At 40.3% G+C, this 22,731-nt stretch overlaps 1 protein-coding gene across 1 annotated transcript in view; it reads left to right on the top strand.

The window, feature by feature from the left end:
• The window catches only part of ARHGAP10 (Rho GTPase activating protein 10), a 217,819-nt gene that overhangs the window by 84,671 nt on the left and 110,417 nt on the right, over positions 1-22,731 (top strand). The window contains exons 4-8 of the mRNA XM_039541772.1: positions 2,127-2,198; positions 9,974-10,075; positions 12,005-12,115; positions 17,404-17,508; positions 20,299-20,428. Of these exons, the coding sequence (XP_039397706.1) occupies positions 2,127-2,198; positions 9,974-10,075; positions 12,005-12,115; positions 17,404-17,508; positions 20,299-20,428 (520 nt within the window). The remainder of the gene's footprint in view (positions 1-2,126; positions 2,199-9,973; positions 10,076-12,004; positions 12,116-17,403; positions 17,509-20,298; positions 20,429-22,731) is intronic.

The following is a 22,731-nucleotide window of genomic DNA, read 5'->3' on the forward strand; positions in this document are numbered from 1 at the left end:
CCTTCCATACCCCAATCAACCTGGGTAAATTTTACAGTATTTAATTGTGTCCTTTCTTTTACAATGTAAAACCCTTATTCCAACAAATGCTGGGCTTGGCTCAGTGCTGTTTGAACTGAACTGTTGAACATGTCATGTTAACTGTTTACTCACCTGTTTGTTTGAAGTTCCTAATAAGTTTTGCTAATTTATAATTCTCCTTTGCTGCAGCAAGTTGCTGCACCTCAGTTTTGACTTTATTGTTTAATAATCTTATATTTTACGATCTTACTGTTAGTAAATAGTGTTTAGATGCTCATTTGAAGTTTATTTGAACCTATGAGAGTTCCTTAGCTACCTCACAATCCTCCCTACACAGCTGGTTTCCCCTCATCATGGTGCATTGTCTTCCTGGCAAGCACTGAGCTTCAGGGGGTGACTGGGCAACTCAGGTCCCCAAGTCTGGTGCTGGGTTGCTCCAGATCAGGGGTCGGCAACCTTTCAGAAGTGGTGTGCCAAGTCTTCATTTATTCACTCTAATTTAAGGTTTTGAGTGCCAGTAATACATTTTAACGTTTTTAGAAGGTCTCTCTCTATAAGTCTGTATTATATAACTAAATTATTGTTATATGTAAAGTAAATAAGTTTTTAAAATGTTTAAGAAGCTTAATTTAATATTAAATTAAAATGCAGAGCCCCCCCCCCCCCGGACTGGTGGCCAGGACCCCGGCAGTGTGAGTGCCATTGAAAATCAGGTCGCGTGCCGCCTTCGGCACACGTGCCATAGGTTGCCTACCCCATCTCCAGGTTATAGCTCTGCCTCCAGCCTCTCAGCCTACTTGAGCTCTGTTCCGGCGGGGGGGGGGGGGGAGGGGAAAGGAGGCGGGAGAGCTAGTGTCTTGCTCCCTCACTTTGGTATCCTAGAGTGAGCTCGTAGCAACCCTTATATTTAGGTTGTGTAACATTTTCCATTATAAAAGTCTTGTAGGCCTTTTATGAGAAGCTCTCGCACCTCCATTGTAAACAGCAGGCCTTTAAATATTCAGCAGGGAGAGAGCCCTGAGGCTAGAGACTTGCCTTTTGCTTGACCCATGATACTGATTTTAGAGTTCACCCAATTATAAAGTGTTAAAATTGCCATTTCCTTACTCTGCTTTCATTTCTCATAAAAATGTTAGCCTGTCAAAATACTAAAGACATGAATTTTCTAAGAGTGAGGCCCACATGACCACTGCTGCATTGGAAACAGCTGGTAGTCACTGGAGTATCTGTAGTGTGTGTGGCGATGTGGACTGAGCCAGGCTCCCTCTCCCTTTAACCTCCCCATTCCCAGCACTTGACTTCAGCCATGCCCACCACTCTGGGGGCACAATGTAGAGCAGGAGCTTCTCCAACTTTTGGGGGAGATGACAGAGTTTGGGACCTGATGTTCCTGTGCAAAAACTGCTGTTTTTCAGTGCACAGGATGAACATGCAGGGTATGAAATGAAGGCAACTGTAAATCTGTCATTTCCTAAGTTTTGAGAATATGACTTTGCAACCTAAATAATTTTATTTTAACGTAGGGTGTTTTTTGTGTACAATTAATCTTAGTACAGTATATGAGAAATATATTGCAAGACTTAATTGGCAGGCGGGACTACTAATTGTATATGAATAGTGCATTTGCTGTTCAGTTCTCCATTTGTTGCAATAACGTGATCTAATGCCCCCGAGTAAAATTAAATTGTTGGAATTTATAAGGAAAAAATGCAATGAAAGGTTTTGTTAATGAATGGGACAAAGCTCAATTGTTAAAAGGCCGTTGCCTTGTTCAGAAAGACTGGAGGAAACCTCAGCCAAACCTTCACTATTGTATTTGCATCAGAATATTTGTACAGTTCATGATGCTCAACTTTGGAAATATTTTAACGTTTGCTTCAAGATGAGCTGAGGAATAATTTTTTCAAAAGCTCTTAAGTGATTTAGGAGCCATATGGGTTTTGAAAATGGGGCTTAGGCTCCTAACTTCTTTAAGTGCTTTTGAAAAAGATACTCTAGAGTTTTAATTTTTTTGTATTATTTGCAGTTGAGAGGGTAAAATAAATGACTTGCCTTCCTCCTCTGTGGATAACACGCTATATACGTTGTTGTTTTTCTTTCTCTAGGCACTGAGTGTTACCGAAACTCTGATCAAACCTTTGGAAAAATTTAGGAAGGAGCAGCTAGGAGCTGTAAAGGTTCGTCTCTAATTTATTTGTTTGTCCTTTTTTAAAGAGATGAGTTTAATTTCTCTATTTGGTCAAAGTATCCTCATGACTCCCATTTGGCAGAGTACAGAGAAATGCTGGTATTTATATTATTTTATGTGCCAATTTTTTTTCTTTGGGAACTTGGTTCAGAAAAAAATGGGAAATATGCCCCGAGAGGGGAGGAATGTGTCCTTTTCTCTCCTTCCCTCTCCTCCCTCCTTTGACTTTTCTGTCTTAGATAAAATAAATGCCACAAAGAGCATTCTCATGTTGCTAATGGATGACCATAATCTTCTGCTGTACGTCGCTTACTTGCATATTTAAAAGCTTGCTATGTGTTAACAACCTCAAGAATTCATCCTCATACCTTTTCATTTTATATTTCCCATTGTTGAAATTAGAAATGATAACTTTTTATTAAAAATATAATTATTCCAAATTGTTTAGGGTAGTGGATTGGGAGGGTGGGTAGTTTAGAGTTTGGCTTGTCTCGGCCTGTTCCAAAGAATTCCTGGCCCTTTGTGATTAAGGATGTCTGTCTCTCCTGTCTCTATCATATTTATCTTCAATAATGAAGCCTGAACTCCTTATATTAAACCATTCTTTAAAGACATTCTTTACAGATGGAAATAATAGATACAGAGTTTACCTCCTTGTAGCTTTTCCTCCTAAAGACAGTTTTTAAACTAACAAAAAAAGCCCTAAGAAAAACTCCTTAAGACTGTCTTCCACTGTGTACATTTCCAAAACTCACCCTAATAAATTGTGTAATCAGGCTGCAGATGTCAGAGCTTGACCCTTAGAAGTGGTATCTAAAAAATTACAGTGAAATTTCAATTAAGGGTTAAAATGCTTAAATCTCCCTTACCAGGAACACAGGCATGGTGAATTTTCAAAATAGTTTCTAATACAGAAAACACTTTTTACACTTTTTCTTCTACAGCAATTGCAGCAAAATGCAAGAACTTGCAAGAAAGCCAAATTGTCTGTTTAAAAAACAAACAAAAAACAAAAAACAGCGCCCTCCTTAGCCAAAATCTCTCCAGTCAAAAGTTAGTGCTTCTGTAATACAACAGGTCCATTTCCTCCTGCCTGAACTTTGGTTGCTGAGTTTTTCCATCAGGAAGGTAAAATTCCACTCTGTGCAGCACCAGAGTGAAGAGCCCTTTCTCTTTTATTGAGTCTCTAAATGTTGCTTCCTGATCCACTTTAAACTCAGAACAAGAATACCTCTTCACAGTACATGAGGGGAAAATGTTCTATCCTGGATCCTAAACAATTAAAACAGAACATCTGTTCTGCCTTCACTTAATCTTCTGGGGTCCATGAGAGTTTTGTCAGAGCTCATAAGCTAAGCAGGGTTTTTGTCTAGCATATTTTAAAAGTTGTCTCAGTAATTGGGCCTCTTTTAATGTGGAAAAAAAAACAAGTTAGTGGTGCCATAGTTAGCCCCCGACCGCCGAAGGTCAGTATTGAACCAATACTCCAGCATGCTATTTGTGATGGTAAAGGGTGTTGATGTCTTTTAGATGAGAGCTCGTGATCATTTATGATAATTAAAAATCTGATGGCACTTTTCACCCGTGTTTAACCCTCCTGTCCTGTCAACTGTGTAACTGCATTCTACCCCCCTGAATTTCTCAATACAATTTCATTTGGATACATCATTCCTCACTTCCTGTCTCAACCTCTACAGTACTACTGTGAACTGTTAAACAGCTTACATGTTCCATCCTGGAAGTGGCTGCACTTCAACGGTGGTCAAAACGACCCCAGTACATACGCCTTCAGTACACAAGATTTGAAAAATGCTTCAGGATTTTTTTTGAATGAAAAGCTTTGTATAAATTCAGGGTCATGATAAATATATGTACTGTATCTATAAACACACAAAGGCTTTCTTCAAGGGAATTGAAACCTGGGTCTCCTAACATTATCAAAAGGGTAATTTCTCCGCAAGCATAATAGCAACATAGATGACCTTGGGCCAAGTTTTAAGCTCTAACTCCATTTTTTTGCAGTCCTTATTTAGGCAAACCTCAAATTGACTTTAAACAGTTTTACCCGTGTAAGGACAAAATAAAAACTGTAGGAACTTCGGGATTTGGCCTCTAGCTGTAGAATTTTAAATGTATTCAGAACAAAACATCTTCTATATTAAGAACTGAATAGTGCTAAATTTTAAGCTTAAATAGAACATATTTTTTTTAAAAGTGGTTTTACAGAGATCTGAAGAATACCTTTCAGGAATTTAAAAAAAAATATCCAGTATAATGGAAGTGCTGAAATGTTAGCTATGGTATTGGAAAGATAACATTGCATAGTATCAACATCTCCAAGTGTAATACAGTTAGAACTATTACGTCTGAATATAGAACAGTATGGATATTTGCTGTTGGAAAAATACACATGCTCACTACAAAAAACAAACATAGAATGTTTAGTTCACCTTAAATTACTGCTGCTTAATATTAAACAAGTTTACACCTATGGATAAATAAGTCTGGATTGGATAGATTAGGTCCAATTCTGAGCCCTCATCGAATTGACCCATTGGAAAGAAGCATCACAGCTGGGAAAAAAAAAACAAGCACCAGCAAAAAAACCCCAACCTGAATGTAAACAGAATACACGGGGGTTTTGCACATGGGGAAGGAAGTATCTTTTTTTTTTTTTGCAAAGCACAAATACTTAAGCACTCAAGGGAATGTAATATGTAAACACAATGACATCTTTATCCTCTTCCTGTTCCCCCTCTGCCTCCCATGTGCTAATCTCATATAGTCTATAATGAGGCTGCAACTATTTATTATATTGTTTCAGTTCAGTAATTTTTCTGTTTGGTTTTGGCTTCTTCCTCTCTTTAGAATTTAATTACATGTTTAGGCTTGACTCTGGTAAAGGGTCTGATTGACCCAAACACTACATCATCATCTTTAATTTTAGATGAGTTTAATTAAAGGGACAATGTCTAGAATAATGGTATGCTTAAAGGATCCCCATGAGATAGGAAACCCATATTTTAGGTCTAACCTAAGTGTTTTATTAACATTACATTTTGTAAAACCTTGCTTGTGGGCAAGTCCTAAACAAATTAAAAGGGTTCCTGTTCAAATAAGACGAAGGTTTCCTCGAAGTCATGCAGCTCAGGGAAGAGAATATTATTTGGTGTCATTAAGAACAAAGCAGAAAGAGTGTAAGAGAAAATTTAGTGAGTACTTCAGTGAGTAGATCATAACCAATATGTCTTTTGATATAACAGATGAGCAGTTTTCAAACGTCATAGCACCGTGACCCTCTTCTGACAACAAAAATTACTACATGACCCCAGGAGGGGGGCAGAAGACTGACCCCACCTGAGCCCTGCTGCGTGAACCCTGGGAGGGGGGCGAGGCAAAGCTGAAGTCAAGGGCTTCTACCTTGGGCAGGGGCATGTAATCTTAGCCTTGGGCAGTGGGACTTGGGCTTCAGCCCCAGGCAGTGGGTCTTGGGCTTCAGATTTGCTGGGGCCCAGGGCCAACACCAGCATTGGTGACCCCATTAAAATTAAAATGGGGTCACAACCCACTTCGGGGTCACGACCCACAGTTTGAGAACCCTGTAATAGATACATATGTGTTTTCAGAATAATATAGGGTGGTAGGAAATTTGAATTTAATTAGCATCTTGTGGCAAAGAACCGGTCATCATTCTTAGAATTTGATGCCAATATTATATTATATTTTTATTAAATTTTAATTGTTACTACTCCTATAACAAGAGAGCACAAAAATTGATCTGATTGCCAGTAGCCCTAGTATTGACTTTACTCTGTAATTAACTGAATCAAGAAAAATAGAAATGGTTAAAGGGAAGGATTGTTGTGAAATTGTTTCTGCTACATTAGACCTATAAAGTCATATTTCCAACAAATCTGAAATAATTAATACTTGGGCTGTCACTTTTGTAAATGCAGTATTTTGGATGCTGCAAAATTTTGATTTGCATGTGTAAGTGGCATTTGTGCACACAAATCTAGTAGTTAAATTGCTCCTGGTTGCACCCATTTCTGAGATTCAGGAAAAAGAAATATAGGCTGTATATACCTGAACCACAGCCCAGGGAGGTAAATGGAAATACTTAAGTAGGCTTTGGATTAGGTTGTGTATTAGGAAAAAGACTTATACAGCCATTGAAGGTAGTCAGGATATTGCACTGCCTTAAACATTCCAAAAAGTCAGTCGATTTAATAGAAAATGAAATGGTGTGCATGACCAGTGGCGTCAAGGACATCAGGGGTTGTTTAATATTGAATTTGCAGATTCCTCAAGCTAGTGCATGATTTTAAAATGTCAATGGATGCCTCTTAGTCCTGCACTTTCCCCCTTCCCCCCAGGAAATATGAATCAGCTAATGAGATGAGACTTTAGTGGGAACTGTAGGAAGTAGTTCTGTTAAGTGCAAAGGGACATAGATTGAATTACCTGACTGCTTTTTTTGTGAACAAGTGGACTACGATTTTATGAAGAGACTTTCAAATACACTTTATACAAGTATTTTTATCTTTTTCTGTATATTTTGCAGGTTTTTAAGGGGAGCTCCTCCCAAGCATGAGGGGCAGTATAGGAGAAAGCACAAATGAGATTGTTAGAAAATTTAAGAAGTGGGCTACGGAGGCTGGTGTCACGGGCTGATGGAAGGCAAGAGTCAATTCTTCAGTAGCAAATGAGAGATGGAGAGGGGATAGGCCATGAAAGAGAAGACAAGTAGCTTATGGATATGAGCAAGACAAGATTGTGTTTGCCAAGGCAAGAGGGAAGGATGTGTAGTAATATAGACAGGAGCTGATGAGAGCTTGGACCAGAGTTCTAGCTGATAGGATAGTCCGCATCTTAAGGTATGTCTACAGTACCCAGGTAGTGATTGATCTGTCGGGGATCGATTTATCACATCTAGTTTAGACATGATAAAATCGATCCCCAATCGCTCTGCCATTGACCCCAGAACTCCACCGCGGCGAGAGGCGGAAGCGGAGTCGATGGGGGAGCGGCAGCGGTTGACTTGCAGCCGTCCTCATGGCCAGGTAAATTGACCTAAAATACGCCGACTTCAGCTACGCTATTCACATAGCTGAAGTTGCGTATCTTAGGCTGACACCTTACACCCCCCCCCAAGTGTAGACCTAGCCTTTGAGAAGTTTTTCAGAAAGAAGCAGCAAGGTTTAGACATACCCTAGATGTGACAGGTCTGAGTCAAAAGAGATGCTTAGGTTTCAGGCCAGAGCAAAAGGCAGGATCGTGGTGGTATTCACAATGCTGGCAGGGCTTTGGTGGGAGAGAGGGGTTGGGGGGATTAGAAGCTGTTTTAGCCAGGTTTAACTTCAGTTGGTGGTTAGATATCCACGAGGAGATGTCAGAGAGACAGACTGAGATTTTAATTTGGACTGGAGGAGACAGGCCTGGGGTAGAGAAAGAGGTCTGTGAGTCATCAGCGTAGAGATGGTTGTTGAATTTGTGTTTGCGGATGACATTTCCCAGAGATCAGGTGTAAATGAAGAAGAGAAGAGGACCAAGGACAGAGAGCTTGGTGGAACCCCCACAGAAAGTTGAAGTGGGGGAATGAGGAGGCTTCTCCGAAGGACATGCTAAAAGAATGATGAGAGAGGTAGGAGGACCGGGACAGGACAGAATTACAGGTGCGAAGAGAAGACATGATTTCAGAAAGAAGAGCATGGTCCACTGTGTTGAAGGTGTCTGATAGGTCTAGGAGGATGAGAATTGACTCTTGGTTCTGAGCTTTGCCAAGAAGAGGTCATTAGAAACTTGGTGGTTTCAGTGAAATACAAGGGCAGAAGCTGGATTGGAGAGGGTCTAGGATGAAGCTGGAGGAGAGGAATTCCAGTAGTGATTGTAGACAACATGTTTAATGAGATTAGAGATGAAAGGGAGAAGGGATGGGGGTATGTGTATAGTCCGTAGTCTAAAGGTGCATTTCCTCTTGAGACTCAACTGATCTCCTTTGGGTATACATATGGGGTCCTATTTGCTTACTTTGTCTAAATTAAGCAATTTAGTGCTTTTACTCATATTGGCTGCATTGACTCTGTAATGCTGTTAGAGAGTCAAATGGATTCTGTTCTGGCACATGCATAACAAGATTGTTAAATAAGTTTCAGTTGCACAGCTTAACTTTAATTCAGTAGCTAGGAGGGGAAAAAACTCTTCCTTGTAATCTGAGCGGATTTGGTTGGGAAACCATTGAGAGAAAATAAAATATGGACCCTCATGATAGCATTTTAGAGTCATTTTTCAGAGTATGTCGATACTTTAAACAGAGCGTATAGTAATTTTGACCTAAAGATACATTTCTGTCCTAAAGACTCCCACTAATCAATCTGTAGTTCTGGGTTTTGTGTTTGCAGAAAATAACTAAAAGTGCACCATTCTGGGACAGAAGTCTCTGATGTAACAGAATTCCATGAAACCTTGTAAACAATTATTACAATAACTAGTAAGACTATTGGTCAGATCCTGACCACAAAGTTTTAGGAATACAATGCTTTGTTCTTGTGTTGCTTCGTGCACATGTGCATGTGTATGGCTGAGGATCAGGCGTGGTTCTGTTTTTTGCCGCCCCAGGCACGGCAGTCAGGCAGCCTTCCACGGCGTTTCTGCGGGAGGTCCACCAGTCACGCGGATTTGGCGTCGGTTCTGCGGGTGATCTGATGGTCCTGCGTGTTCATCGTACCCTCCGCCAAAACCGCAGGACCGGCGGGTCTCCCGCAGAAACGCCGCCGAAGGCTTCCTGACTGCCGCCCTCACAGCGATCGGCAGGCCGCCCCCCGGGGCTTGCTGCCCCAGGCACGTGTTTGCTGCACTGGGGCCTGGAGCCGCCCCTGCTGAGGGTACATACAGAATAAAAGATGTACAGACAACCCCAAATTACCCAACACTAATACTCTAACAAATAAACGTTCCAGTAGACAAGCCATTACTGATATAACACTAGTAACTTTAAGGTGGAAAGAATTCCACAACTTTCTTGAATGCCCCACAGTGTGATGGAGGAATTCAGCACAGAGATCCAGGCTTTAGCTCAAGATTGTCATAAATTTTGCAGTTAGCCTTTTACAACTCTCTATACCCTAGTAACACTCAGTATTTCCAAACCCAGTGATCAAAAATCGTGAATCAAGCCAAACAAATAGATGGCTTTTAAAATAATAAGACTTAAAAAAAAAAGAATTTAATTAATTTTATTTTTTGGTTTCTGAATCTTTAGGGTATGCTTGGGTCATATTTTCAAGCTTTTTTCTGCCACCATGAGGGCTAGAAACATACATCTTTTTTAAAAATTAAAGATGAGATTCTCATGTAATCATGAAGCCAAGAGCAAGGTCTTTTAAAACAAAACAAAAAACACTAAGCTTCATGAGATTCACAATAAAATCTCAAGAATTGGCAACACTAAATATATTTGTAGATTTTTTATTTTTATTTTTTTTACACTGGAAAAGCTCAAGCATTTGTTAGTATGACAGAGTCTCTGTCATTACAGTGCAACTGGTCTTTGATTCAGTTTAGGCCTTCAGACAGGATTAAAAAAATAATTTTAAGTGTTGCTTGTTCTCATTTACTGTGGGGCACATGGCATTTTGTTTTTTATTCCCTTACTGCTGCTCTGCTACACCTCTCGCCTACAGCTTTAACAAGCGAACAGACACATTGTTCTTGTATTTTCATATTTAAGTGAATGATATTCAATTTATTGCTTTTTACTTGCAGGAGGAAAAGAAGAAGTTTGATAAAGAGACAGAGAAAAATTACAGCTTTTTAGAGAAGCATTTAAATTTATCAGCTAGGAAGAAAGAGCCACAGCTACTAGAGGTACTGCTGCTACTATTTCTTCAGCAAAGTTGCTGAAAATTAAGGTCTTTCCTTTTTGCCTTGAGTACTTAAATATATTAATGACAGTACAAAAAGAGCACATAGGCTGTTGAAGGCAAAATTGCTGTTAACCAAGGAAATTTGGTTTTCTTCAAGAAAATCAATATCATATGAACATTGTCACTGTTTGATGTCTTTTGGATTAAGTGTAAATATTTTTAGTACATATACACAACACTGCTGAACTTTGTTACTTTTATAGACAGTTGAAGGAGTAGTAAAGCATGAACGTAGTGTGGACACACCTGCATTTATAGTAAGGTTTCACTGCATATATGGTTACACTGTAATATGTAGATTGGGTTGACAGCTAGACAATTGATATAATGGAATGGAATGCTAAATGCAACAGCTTGCATGCTGATATTTTTTAAAACTTGGAGAACCTCATTATCCAGCAATGCTATGCAAAAGGAGGAAAGACTGTTGATGTCTTTATAGCTCAAAGTCAAGACTTACAAACCTCTGTTTTTGTTTGCATTCCTTCTGTCCCCTCAGTGGTCCATGATAGATTTTGCCAGTTTCTGTTTCTCAAGGACCAGTAAGTAAGGTATAGAAAATGAGCAAAGGAAGTTTGTTCCAGCCTCTGTAGACAGAAGGGTTACCTTACATTAGGAAAATTTCCCAGGATTCTTAATTTTCTCTTTTGCTTCTACATGCTTTACATATATTTATCAGAGGGGTAGCCGTGTTAGTCTGGATCTGTAAAAGCAATAAAGAATCCTGTGGCACCTTATAGACTAACAGACGTTCTGCAGCATGAGCTTTCGTGGGTGAATGCCCACTTCTTCAGATGCAAGTGAAGAAGTGGGCATTCACCCACGAAAGCTCATACTGCAGAACGTCTGTTAGTCTATAAGGTGCCACAGGATTCTTTATTGCTTTTACATATATTTAGTAGCACTTAAAAGTCCCCCAATGTAAGTTTTTTTTTTTTTCTGAACAAAATGTTCCCATCAGCCTCCTTCATATAAATCATTTTCACAATCGGCCAGTTACCTAGTAATTTGAGCACCCAGCACATACTTGCATTTCATCAGCATATTATCTCTGCATGTTGTGTTACTCAGAAAGTTAGGCCCTGATTTTGCAAGTCTCTATGTGCTTAACTTTGAACAGGTGAGTAGTCTGATTGTCAGTGCAGAACTAAGGCTACATTTATTAAATTTCCAATATTTTGTAGGCTATATGGTTTGTTTAATACCCAGAATAAAGGGTGGGCTTCTTTTAAATTGTCTTTTATTGCTAGTGGTACACAGTATGGATGTCAGTATAATGCATCAAAGAAACCCTTGACAAGTCAGCAAGTAAGATAGGATACGGATTATCATCTTGCTTGCCATCACAAGTCGTACATGTTCAGGATGGGCAGGAAAGGAGGAGATGAAACCTTCCAGAGTTTTCAGAGCAACAGCACTTTTTTGGGGGGTAGGGAGCAATACAGACAATAACAGAGAACCTTCAACGTTAACACTTCCACCCAGGGTTGAATGGAAGCAGTTCGCATCTCTTAGGTATGAGTCTTCTTATCCTCTCTGTGTCTGTGCAGGGCCCTCTTGTGTGATATTAAATACTCAGTGGATGTTTGCACTGACATGTTTGTGATCTGCATTGCAATTAAAATGAAATGTCATGTGAGTTTCCAAAAACACTCCACCTTCTGAAACAAAACACAACCAAGCAAATGGTAAAAGGCACTGCTGTTAATATATCCAAAGTAAACTACAGTAATGAAGGATGTGTACTGTTGGGGCTAGTCCTTTGTCTGGAGAGTCTTATCACTTACTGTCTTCAGCTTTGTATACATGTCGTTCTGAAGCTATCTGCATAATGTCTGTGAAACCTAAAACAGCTCTGTTCTGTCTGTAGGCAGATTACCAAGTGGAGCAAAATAGAAAACACTTTTATGAGCTGTCACTTGAATATGTGTGCAAGCTGCAGGAGATACAGGAACGGAAGAAATTTGAGTGTGTGGAACCCGTAAGTGCTATAGAATATATTATTAAGAAAGCAACACCTGATGGCTTTGACAAGGGGGAGAGATGGAGTGTAACAGAGTGAAAAACAAAGAGGATCAGTGCTGATTTCTGCTTTTTTAAAAAACTAAGTAACTGGGTAACTAAGTAGAATTAAAAACTACCATATTACATCTATGCAAACTCCCAATATATAGAGAGACAGACAAACTGATGCAAGTTTTTGAGTACAGACAAGCCCTGGAGATGTTCTACAGAAGACCCTGGCTTAGGGTGTTAAGGGCAGAGGTGTGTAAAACTTGGCAGCTTTTGTTCACAGGGTCTTTGGGCAAACAGTTTTTTTTTTTTAATTGAATTAATAGCCTCTGAAATGTAACGTGAATAATCCAAAGAGCATATTTCCAGGATGGGGTTTGCAGGTTCAACTCCTATTTACTTCATTTATAGTTGAGCCCACTCACTAAAAGGCTGAATCTGGTCCAAAATCTCAAAGCAAAATTAGTCTAAAACTACCAAACGTGTCCAGGGTTTAAAGTGTGTAAAACCAATGAGCTTCACTTGGTTTCAAGCTAAACCATAACAATGCTGACAAGGCTTACTCAAAGTTCCTGCGGGGGGGGGCTTGCTCTAAAATGTCTCTAAACCTTCACAGAGAGGAATTAGGTTTGTAATAAAACCTTAAGCTATGCCAGTATCCTCTGGTTTCAGATGTATTTATGAAACATTCAGAACCACTCTTGCTATGATAGTTATTGAGATGGTGTATGGTGTTTTTCAGCACTGCATAGGGACTTAAGATAATAAGTCAAATTGTGCTCCTAAATCCCTTAGGTCTTATCTACACCTAGATTTTGTAGCAGTATAACTTTTTGGTTAGGGGTGTGATTTTTTTTTTTAAGCAGACAGTCACACCAGTATAAAGTCATGTGTCGACAGTTATACTGGTTAAAAGTTCTCCTTTCTATACATGAATAAGCTATACTGGTATAAGCAGTCTGATATAAACTATGTCCATATAGTAGGGGGTTTGTACTGCTCTGCCTATACAAACATATTTGAAGTGGTGGCACAGCTTGTTTGTAGACAAGGCCTTAGGTGTTTTTGCATGCGTCCCTTAAGTTCTGTTAAAACAAATTAAATGAATCTACAAGCTTAGTATTGTGGTATCTAGCGATTCCATAACAAAAGCCATTTATCTTCCTGAAAGCCCAATTAAAACTAGTACCTCTCCAAATTACATTTTCAAATTTCATGTCCATACCCTGGTGAACTGATTCTTTCATCTGCTTTTCGCAACAACCTTTCCCTCTGCAGACTGGGTAAGTTGTATGTGGGAGGAAATTATTGCTTGATTTGTATCTGAATATCTGCAAATTATATTCCTTTTTAAATTTTCACTGAGGGAATGAATTGAGATGGTTAGTTGTGTACCTGGTACCAGTTGCTTATTCCCATCTCCTCCTCTGCCACATAGATATTTTCTGAGCCTTGCATTTTTGCAAGGGTAGTGAACCACTATTTTGAAAATAGTTTACTTAAATGTGGCTTCAAAGTATTATTACATTATCAGTCTGTGGCACCTTTTCTCCATAATACAGAGCCTGTTTTTCTGTGGGTTTTCCCCCCTCGCTTTGCTTTGGGAGTTGCCTATTCTTTTCTTACTAGGGATGTCAAGATATTTAAAAAATTAATCGCAATTAATTGCACGATTTTAAAAAAATCATGATTAATTTCTCAATCACACTGTTAAGCAATAATAGAATTCCATTTATTTAAATGCTTTTGGATGTTTTCTACATTTTCAAATATATTGATTTCAATTACAACACAAAATACAAAGTGTGCAGTGCTCACTTTATATTTATTTTTTATTGCAAATATTTACACTATAAAAAACAAAATACTATTTTTAATTCACCTACTGTAAGTACTGTAGTGCAATCTCTTTATCATGAAAGTTGAACTTGTAAATATAGAATTGTGTACAAAAGATAGTTGCATTCAAAAATAAAACAGCATAAAATTTTAGAGCCTACAAGTCCACTCGGTTCTACTTTTTGTTCAGCCAATTGCTCAGACAAATAAGTTTGTTTACATTTGCAGGAGGTAATGCTGCCCACTTCTTGTTTACAGTATCACCTGAAAGTGAAAACAGGTGTTCACATGGCAATGTTGTAGCCAGCATTGCAAGACATTTTTGTGCCAGATGCACTAAAGATTCATATGTCCCTTCATGCTTCAACCACCATTTCAGAGGACATGCCTCCATGCTGATTACGGGTTCTGCTTGTTAACAATCCAAAGCAATGCGTGTTCATTTTCATCATCTGAGTCAGATGTCCCCCGCAGAAGGTTGATGATTTTTTTTTTTTTGGTAGTTCGGGTTCTGTAGTTTCCACATCAGAGCGTTGCTCTTTTAAGACTTGTGAAAGCATGCTCCACACCTTGTCCCTCTCAGATTTTGGAAGGCACTTTAGATTCTTAAACCTTGGGTTGAGTGCTGTAGCTATCTTTAAAAATCTCACTGGATCTTCTTTGGGTTTGGCTACACTTGCAGATGTGCAGCACTGGGAGTTACAGGGCTTGGCTACACTTAACGGTTTGCAGCCCTGGTCATCCAGCTGTGTAGGAGCAGCGCTGGTGTGTGGCCACACTCACAGCTACCAGCGCTGGTGTGTGGCCACATTTGCAGCATTTGCAGCGCTGTTGGGAGTGCTGCATTATGGGCAGCTATCCCAGCATTCAAGGGGCAGCAACGTGCTTTTCAAAAGAGGGGGGTGGAGGGTGGTGTACTGTGACAGGGAGCAGGGAAGAGAGAGAGAGTGGGTTTTTGGAGCCAACACTTTAGCTTCCTGGATTGAAAAATCACAAAATGTTCGCGAGCCCTTAGTCTTAACTCTTAATTGCAAACAGCCTGCCTACAACACGGACTCCCCGCTGTTTCACTCACTCCCTGTGGTGTACTGTGACAGGGAGCGGGGAAGAGAGACAGAGTGGATTTTTGGAGCCAACACTTTAGCTTCCTGGATTGAAAAATCACAAAATGTTCGGGAACCCTTGGTCTTAATTGCAAACAGCCTGCATCCAACGCTGTTTCTCTGTCAAGCAAACATTCTCTCCCTGCCTCTCATTTGATCGTTCACAGCCAGGTACAGATAGCTCCTGTTTGCTGTGATCAGTGTTTGTTTTTTAGATAAGCAGTTCAACGGAGCTCCGATCGGAGTTCACAACAAAACAAAGAGAGTAATTTAGTTAAAAGCTTTCTGGGATATCCCCTTATTCCCTGGAGGCCAATAAAAGCGCTGGTGTGTGTCCACACTTGATGAGCAGCGCTGGATCACCAGCACTGCAATCGCTACACCCCAACCTGGCCAAGCTGCAACTTGCAAGTGTAGCCAAGCCCACAGCTGTCTTCGTACAGCTGTGTAGAGAAAGCGCTGGAGTGTGGCCACACTGACAGCTACCAGCACTGCAGTGTGGCCACATTTGCAGCATTTGCAGTGCTGTTGGGAGTGGTGCATTATGGGCAGCTATCCCAGCATTCAAGTGGCTGCAACGTGCTTTTCAAAAGAGGGGGGTGGGGTGGGGTGGAGTGTGACAGGGAGCATGGGGGAGACAGAGAGAGTGAATTTTTGGAGCTGACACTGTGTGAGCTCCCTGCCTTGCAAGTTCTAAGGACTGGAAGATACACAGCACCAACCTTCAATCATTTAAAAAGTTTGGACCCCTTCCCCCACCCCTCTCTTATTCACTAAATGCAAATAGCCTTCAGACCAGATAAGCAACTGCTCCAAAACGGACTCCCCTCTCCCTCTCCCCCCCCCCCCCGCCATGTTGCTTCTCTCCTCAAGCAAACACTAGCTGTGAATATTCCAAAAGAATCCCTCTGCCTGCCTCTGCTGGAGCAAACAGGAGCTGTGTTTGTTTTTTAGATAAGCAGCTCCGGGAGCCCTGAGTTCACAACAAAACAGCAGAGTGGCTGAACAGGCATTCTGGGATACCTCTGAATACCTCGGAGGCCAATTACAGCGCTTTTGGTGGCCACACTGGCGGAGTACCGCTGCATCACCAGCGCTGCAATCCTTATACCCCAGGCAGAGCAGGAGTACAGCCAGCGCTGCAGCCAGGGAGATGCAGCGCTGTATGTGCCTTGCAAGTGTGGACGGTAAACCCACCACCAGCGCTGCATCTCTCCAGTGTAGCCAAGCCCTTTGTGTTTTGTCAGATCTGCAATGAAAGTGTTCTTAAAATGAACAACATGTGCTGGGCCATCATCCGAGACTGCTATAATATGAAATATATGGCAGAATGCGGGTAAAACAGCAGGAGACATGCAGTTCTTTCCCAAGGAATTCAGTCACAATTTTAACAAACACGTTAATTTTTTTAACAAGCATCATGGGCATGGAAGCATGTCCTCTGGAGTGGTGGTATGAAGGGTCATACGAATGTTTAGCATATCTGGCACATAAATACCTTGCAATGCCAGCTACAAAAGTGCCATGTGAACGCCTGTTCTCACTTTCTGGTGACATTGTAAATAAGAAGCGGGCAGCATTATCTCCCGTAAATGTAAACAAACTTGTTTGTCTTAGCGATTGGCTGAACAAGAAGTACAACTGTGTGGACTTGTAGGCTCTAAAGTTTTACATTGTTTTGTTTTTGAGTACAGTTATGTAACAAAAAAAATCTATATTTGTACGTGGTGCTTTCACAATAAAGAGATTGCACTATCGTACTTGTATGAGGTGAATTGAAAATACTATTTTTGTTTATCATTTTTACAGTGCAAATATTTATAATAAAAAAATAATATGAAGTGAGCATTGTACACTTTGTATTCTGTGTTGTAATTCAAATCAATATTATTTGGGACTGTAGAAAAGCATCCAAAATTATTTAATAAATTTCAATTGGTAGTCTGTTGTTTAACAGTGCAATTAAAACTGTGATTAATCACGATTAATGTTTTTGAGTTAATCACGTGAGTTAACTGCAATTAATCGTCAGCCCTATTTCTTACTTGTTTGATCAAATTTAAAATAAAGATAATTTGTAATAGACTGGAAGCAAGACAGGCTCCACAGGTATTAGTTATGTTAGCCATTTTTAACTAAATAGATTCTCGTGAATAATAGACATTAGTAAGAATATTTTTATTAAAAAAAAATCTGATAGTTTTTGTTTACTTGTTCTTTTAAATGCACTAAATGAGACGAAATGAGAATACAGCAATCTTTGCTGGCAGTTGGTGTTCTCCCTGCTAAGAAAGCTCTCCTGCTTGTATTCCAGGTACTCTCATTTTTTCAGGGTATATTCACTTTCTATCATCAGGGCTATGAACTTGCCAAAGACTTCAATCACTACAAAATGGCTCTGCAGATCAATATCCAGAATGTAAGTTAAGATGGTTTTTTATTTAAGCCATTTACAAATTTTTTAAATAAAAAATGTGTACTGTATATTTGGATAACTTGTTTCTTGGTAATGTGAGTTAATCAAGAGAAACTTTGGGGTTATAGTGCCATCTTCTGGCTAACCACCTATGTGACTGAATTGAGCCATTGTGCAATAATTGAGAATACAGCTAATCCTGCCACCTAGTGTTCTCTAATACTCTTTAAAATATTTTCTGTCAACTTTTCATAGTTTGTTTAAATTCTTTCACGTTCACACTCAATATGTTTACGTTTAATGTAATTAATAATTTATTTTAATTATGTGCAGTTGGCTGGCTCAGAGGTTTGGCAATGGAATACATCTGAATTGGATTGACTTTAAGTCATTACTACAGAACTATACTGTAGGTAACTGAAGAACATACAATGAAGAACATACAATGAGACAGCCAGGCTTCCTAACAATTTTTGTCACACTTGTTGGTACTTCCATTAAAGGAGCCAAAGAAAGAATGACATGGAGGCTCTGAACCAGACTTTCTTCTTCAGAACTATACTTTCATAAAATAATGTACTTGAAGCACTCAAGTATTGAGCTGTTTAAGGAAACTTAGACCGCTATTGCCCATGCAACCCTTATTTTGTTGGTTGACTGTTGGCTACCAGGGTTGTCTGGAATTACGACACAGTAATTCTAGGAGGTTACAGTCTGATTATAGACATGGATCAATGAGTCAGAACAACAGATGGTAGTGGGGAGAAAAGGCAGAAAAGAGTTACGATAATATATGGTTATGTAAGTTAACATCTTTGGTGATACCACACTTGTATTTCCTTTTTGCTTGTGTACGTCTTTTCTCTGCACTCACCAATTCCCAAGTGGTATTGGGTTGCCGAAGGAATTTTGTGCTAGTGGGCTTCCTGGAAGAAGTCACCCTTTCTGGAGGGAATTGAATGAGGGGTCTTACCCACTGGGATTGGGAGATTATTCCAAGCACAGATGGCAGCATAAAAGAAGGCACCAAGGTGCAAGTAGGGGAAGGATAGTAAAAGGGCATTGAGTCTGATATTGGTATTAGAGCAAAAAAGCTGAAGTAGGACAGGATAAGAAATAAGATCTGAAATATAGGCCAGGATGAAGTTGTATAGGGCTTTGAAGGTGAAGATGAGGAGTTGAACCTGAAATTGTAGATGAAGGTGAGCCAGTGAGAAGTTTGAAGAGGGAAGTGATGTGGTCAGAGCAATGGGAAAGGAAAATAATCTTTGTAGCAATATTTTGGATGGACTGAACGGTAACAATATGTGCATCAGGAAATGCAGAGGTTGCAGTAATGAAGGTGGGAGATTAGTGTTATAACTGTTGGAATTGAAAGGATGGGTGGATTTTCAAAATGCTCTAGAGGAAGGAGTGGCGAAACTTGGTGGCAGCCTTGGATGTAGGAGGAGAACCGAAAGAAGAGTCAGAAATGACCCTGAAATTGAGAGCCCAAAAGACAGAGGTCAGTGGTGCTGTTCACTGTAAAGTGTCTTTCTATGCCAGTTCAGTAACGCCACCTCCCTGAGTGGCGTAGAATCACGGTTGATGTAACTTTAAAATCAAGATTGGATGTTTTTCTAAAAGATCTTCTCTAGGAATTATTTTGGGGAAGTTCTATGTATGACCTGTTCCATACAGGAGGTCAGACTAGATGATCACAATGGTCCCTTCTGGCCTTAGAATCTATTAATCTGTTTCACACATGTCTTTTAAACAGTACAGTGCATGACAATCAACCCCCACCACTCCCACCTTACCTAATATATTGTAAGAATTGTAAGCACATTCATAAAAGGTTTTATTTTCTGTCTTCCATTGGCCCATGATGTGAGAGTGTAGAGCATCTCTAATTTCTGTTGCCCAGGTGCATCCTGCTGCAGCTGTGGTAGCTGCATTTTGTGGCTGAGGTTCTGGCTCAGCAGTCTGTCACTGTCAAGGGTCCATTCTGGAGAAATGTCTCATCTTTTGTTTCCCAAAGATTGTGAAGAGCACAGCAAGCCACAGTAATGCAAACAGCATTGATGACATTGGAATCCAAATGGGTTTCTGCCAGTGGGGTTTCTATCTTCCACGCCACATTCAGCCACCATTTTGCACCTTCTGAAAGTGTAATTTAACCTTGTTTTGCCGGGGCCTCTGAGATTAGGGTATGCTTTTATAAGCCAAAGCAAAATAGGTTATGGGGGGTGGTGTCCCCTAGAATAATAGTGGGGAGAGTAACTCTGTTTATGGCAATGTCATTTCATGAGACTTGTGTCCCAACCTATCCTTGAATGTAGACTCCCAATTGGCAGAAAACCCTGGCATTGTGAGCTTTTCCAGTGCAGCCCATGTTGATATGGTCTTCAAAGGCCTGCATAACAATGGAGCAGTACCTTTTTTAGTTTATGTACTCGTGCTCCTTTGGGAGGGCAAGCAAACTACTGGCACCTGAATTCTAGCAATGGCCCCAGTGCAGTTTGAAAACCCCATTCTCTCAAAGGCAGGATTTACTTTAGGAATGCCCCAGAAACCTCTGCAACCACTTTACCTACATTCAGCTTTCCAAAGCCAAATTGGTTAGCAACAGACCAGTAGCAGTCAGGGATAGCCTGTTTCCAGGTGGGTATAGCAACCTGCTTCTGGACCAGGATGGATGCCTGTTCTCCTTGTGTGTGTCTTGATGCTGGAGGGTTGAGACAGGATGCTCACAAAGCTTCAGAACGTAGCTTTCTTAGTATTTTTCTGTTTTAATTTTTTTTTTTAATTTAGACAAGAAATCGTTTTGAAGGAACAAGATCGGAAGTGGAGGAGCTCATGAACAAAATCAGGCGGAATCCTCAGGAACATAAAAGAGCAAATCAGTTTACAATAGAAGGCTACCTTTATGTGCAGGAAAAAAGTAAGATACATTTTTATTTTATTATTTGTATCCCAGTTGTGCCCAAAATCTTCTAAGTGCTATACACGTGCAAGTACATGTACTTCGACAAACATGCATGCACACACAGAGTTTCTACTCAAAAAGCATTTGGTTTAAGAAAAGTGCATTTATAATTCAGTGTTCTCATCTCTTTACAAATTTCATATCATACTTAATATTAATATATAGTCTTTCATACAGTGATCTCCAAGCACTGTACAAATATCAAGTAAGGAAACCTCCAGTGAGGTAGGGAGGCTGTAATATTCCTGTCTTAGTATTTCAGTGAGGCACAGAAAGGCTCAGTGAGTTGGCCAATGTCACATAGTGAATCGGTGGCAGAGCTGGGGAACTGACTCTCTGTACATGCACTAAAGATTTTGTTGTTGAATGTAAAGCCCTTTATAGGAAATGTTTATTCTTCTTTGAGGCTGGAACCAAGCTATTCATTGTGGGTGAACATGCATTCTATGTGTCTGGTACTGGAAATTCTTCAATAGCAATGTCTATTGGTCTGCGCTGGTGCACTATGCCTCCTCGTGGGGTGAACTGTAGGCAGATGTGGCGACGTGGACCGACCACCTCTTCAGTTCTTTTTCTACCACACATGATCTAGGACAGAACCTCCTGTGTTAGTAGTTTCTAGCTTCTTAAGCTCAACTTTGTGTAGAAATATTGTATATAGTTTTAATAGTTTTGTTAGTTAATAGTTTCATAGTTAATTAGTGTATAGTTGTAGTTTAGTGAGTGGGGACCAGGGGTTTCCCCCCTGTTAATCCCTAGACATTTAGCACCATCGGTTTTGCACAATGCTAAAACTACCATACCCATACCTACATGATGGATCCAATTCCAAAGACTCTAGTGAGTTCTCCTGCCAGACCTTGGTATGCCCTTATTGAGGATCTGACTATTTACACACATACAGAGTCACCAATCTGATTGGACCTGATGGTTCAATCACAACATTGTCCAGGTGTCACTTGCCGGTTTTGAGCACTGGCAGGGCTATGGATATTCCAACACCATTGGGATGCTATTCACCTGCTTACACCTCTGGCTGAATGCAGCCAGTACTGATGGTTCCACCCGTAGAGTCTGACAACTCTTACTCTGAGGAGGAATGGGTGCCATCAGTTACATTGATGGCATGTCAGTTCATACAGGGCCCCCAGAGCCTTTTGGGGACCTCTACTTCCACAGGACCCTTACCTACCAACCATGGATTAATGGTAATCACCATGGGGTCTGCTGAACTGATACTACCTACCTGGACTACTCTCTCCTCTCTCTCTATATATGTGATGATGATTCCAAGACCTCTTTCTCTTCCTTGGCTTTCAAGACTCAGGTATCATTACTCTCAATTTTTTTTTTTTGCATACAGCAGCGCTACGCTGAGTTTATTAGATCCAAATGCAGGGGTGGTGGATGCAGGGTACATCATAGCTCCAAAGTTAAGCCGAAACCCTCTCTCTTTATATACATTTCACATCTCATTGCATTTACTGTATGCTGCATCATACGTTTTTGAATTGGCATGGTTACTTTTCAGGGGCTGTGCAGCATGCTTTCTGTTCACTCATTGGCCATATTTGACCAACTCTTTACCACATCTCTACATTTCTAACTTATCCTGTCCATTGTTATCTTGTTTATAGTAAATGTTTCCCTGGGTGTTCTCCCTCTTATCTTAGCAGGCTCAGACATTCTGTTTTGTTAGTCTACTGACCTATTTACTTACCTTATTTAGCACAAATGTCCTTTTTTCAGCCTGATGATTCATTTACCTCCCTAATTCTATTTTCCAAAGAATGAGGCCTTCCCACATGTGTTTAATTACTCATGTGAGGTCAAGCTTACCTACACTAGCATTTGTTTGCATCATAATCCTGTCTTTCTGTGCCTTCCTTCTCAAGTTTATTACCCAGCAACACATGCCTAAGACCAGAGTAGTTGTAATCGTTTGAACCATCATTAATATTAGGCCATGGCTACACTTGCAAATTTGCAGCGCTGCAGCAGGGTGTGAAAACACACCCTCTCCAGCGCTGCAAATTGCGGCGCTGCAAAGCGCCAGTGTGGTCAAAGCCCCAGCGCTGGGAGCGTGGCTCCCAGCGCTGTATGTTATTCCCCACAGGGAGGTGGAGTACGGACAGCGCTGGGAGAACTCTCTCCCAGCGCTGGCGCTTTGACTACACTTAGCGCTTCAAAGCACTGCCGCGGCAACGCTTTGAAGTGCAAGTGTAGCCATAGCCTTAGACTCAAAGTGCGAACCAAGA

Source organism: Mauremys reevesii, linkage group 5, assembly GCF_016161935.1.
Source record: "Mauremys reevesii isolate NIE-2019 linkage group 5, ASM1616193v1, whole genome shotgun sequence".
In the NCBI taxonomy this organism is placed as follows: domain Eukaryota; kingdom Metazoa; phylum Chordata; order Testudines; family Geoemydidae; genus Mauremys; species Mauremys reevesii.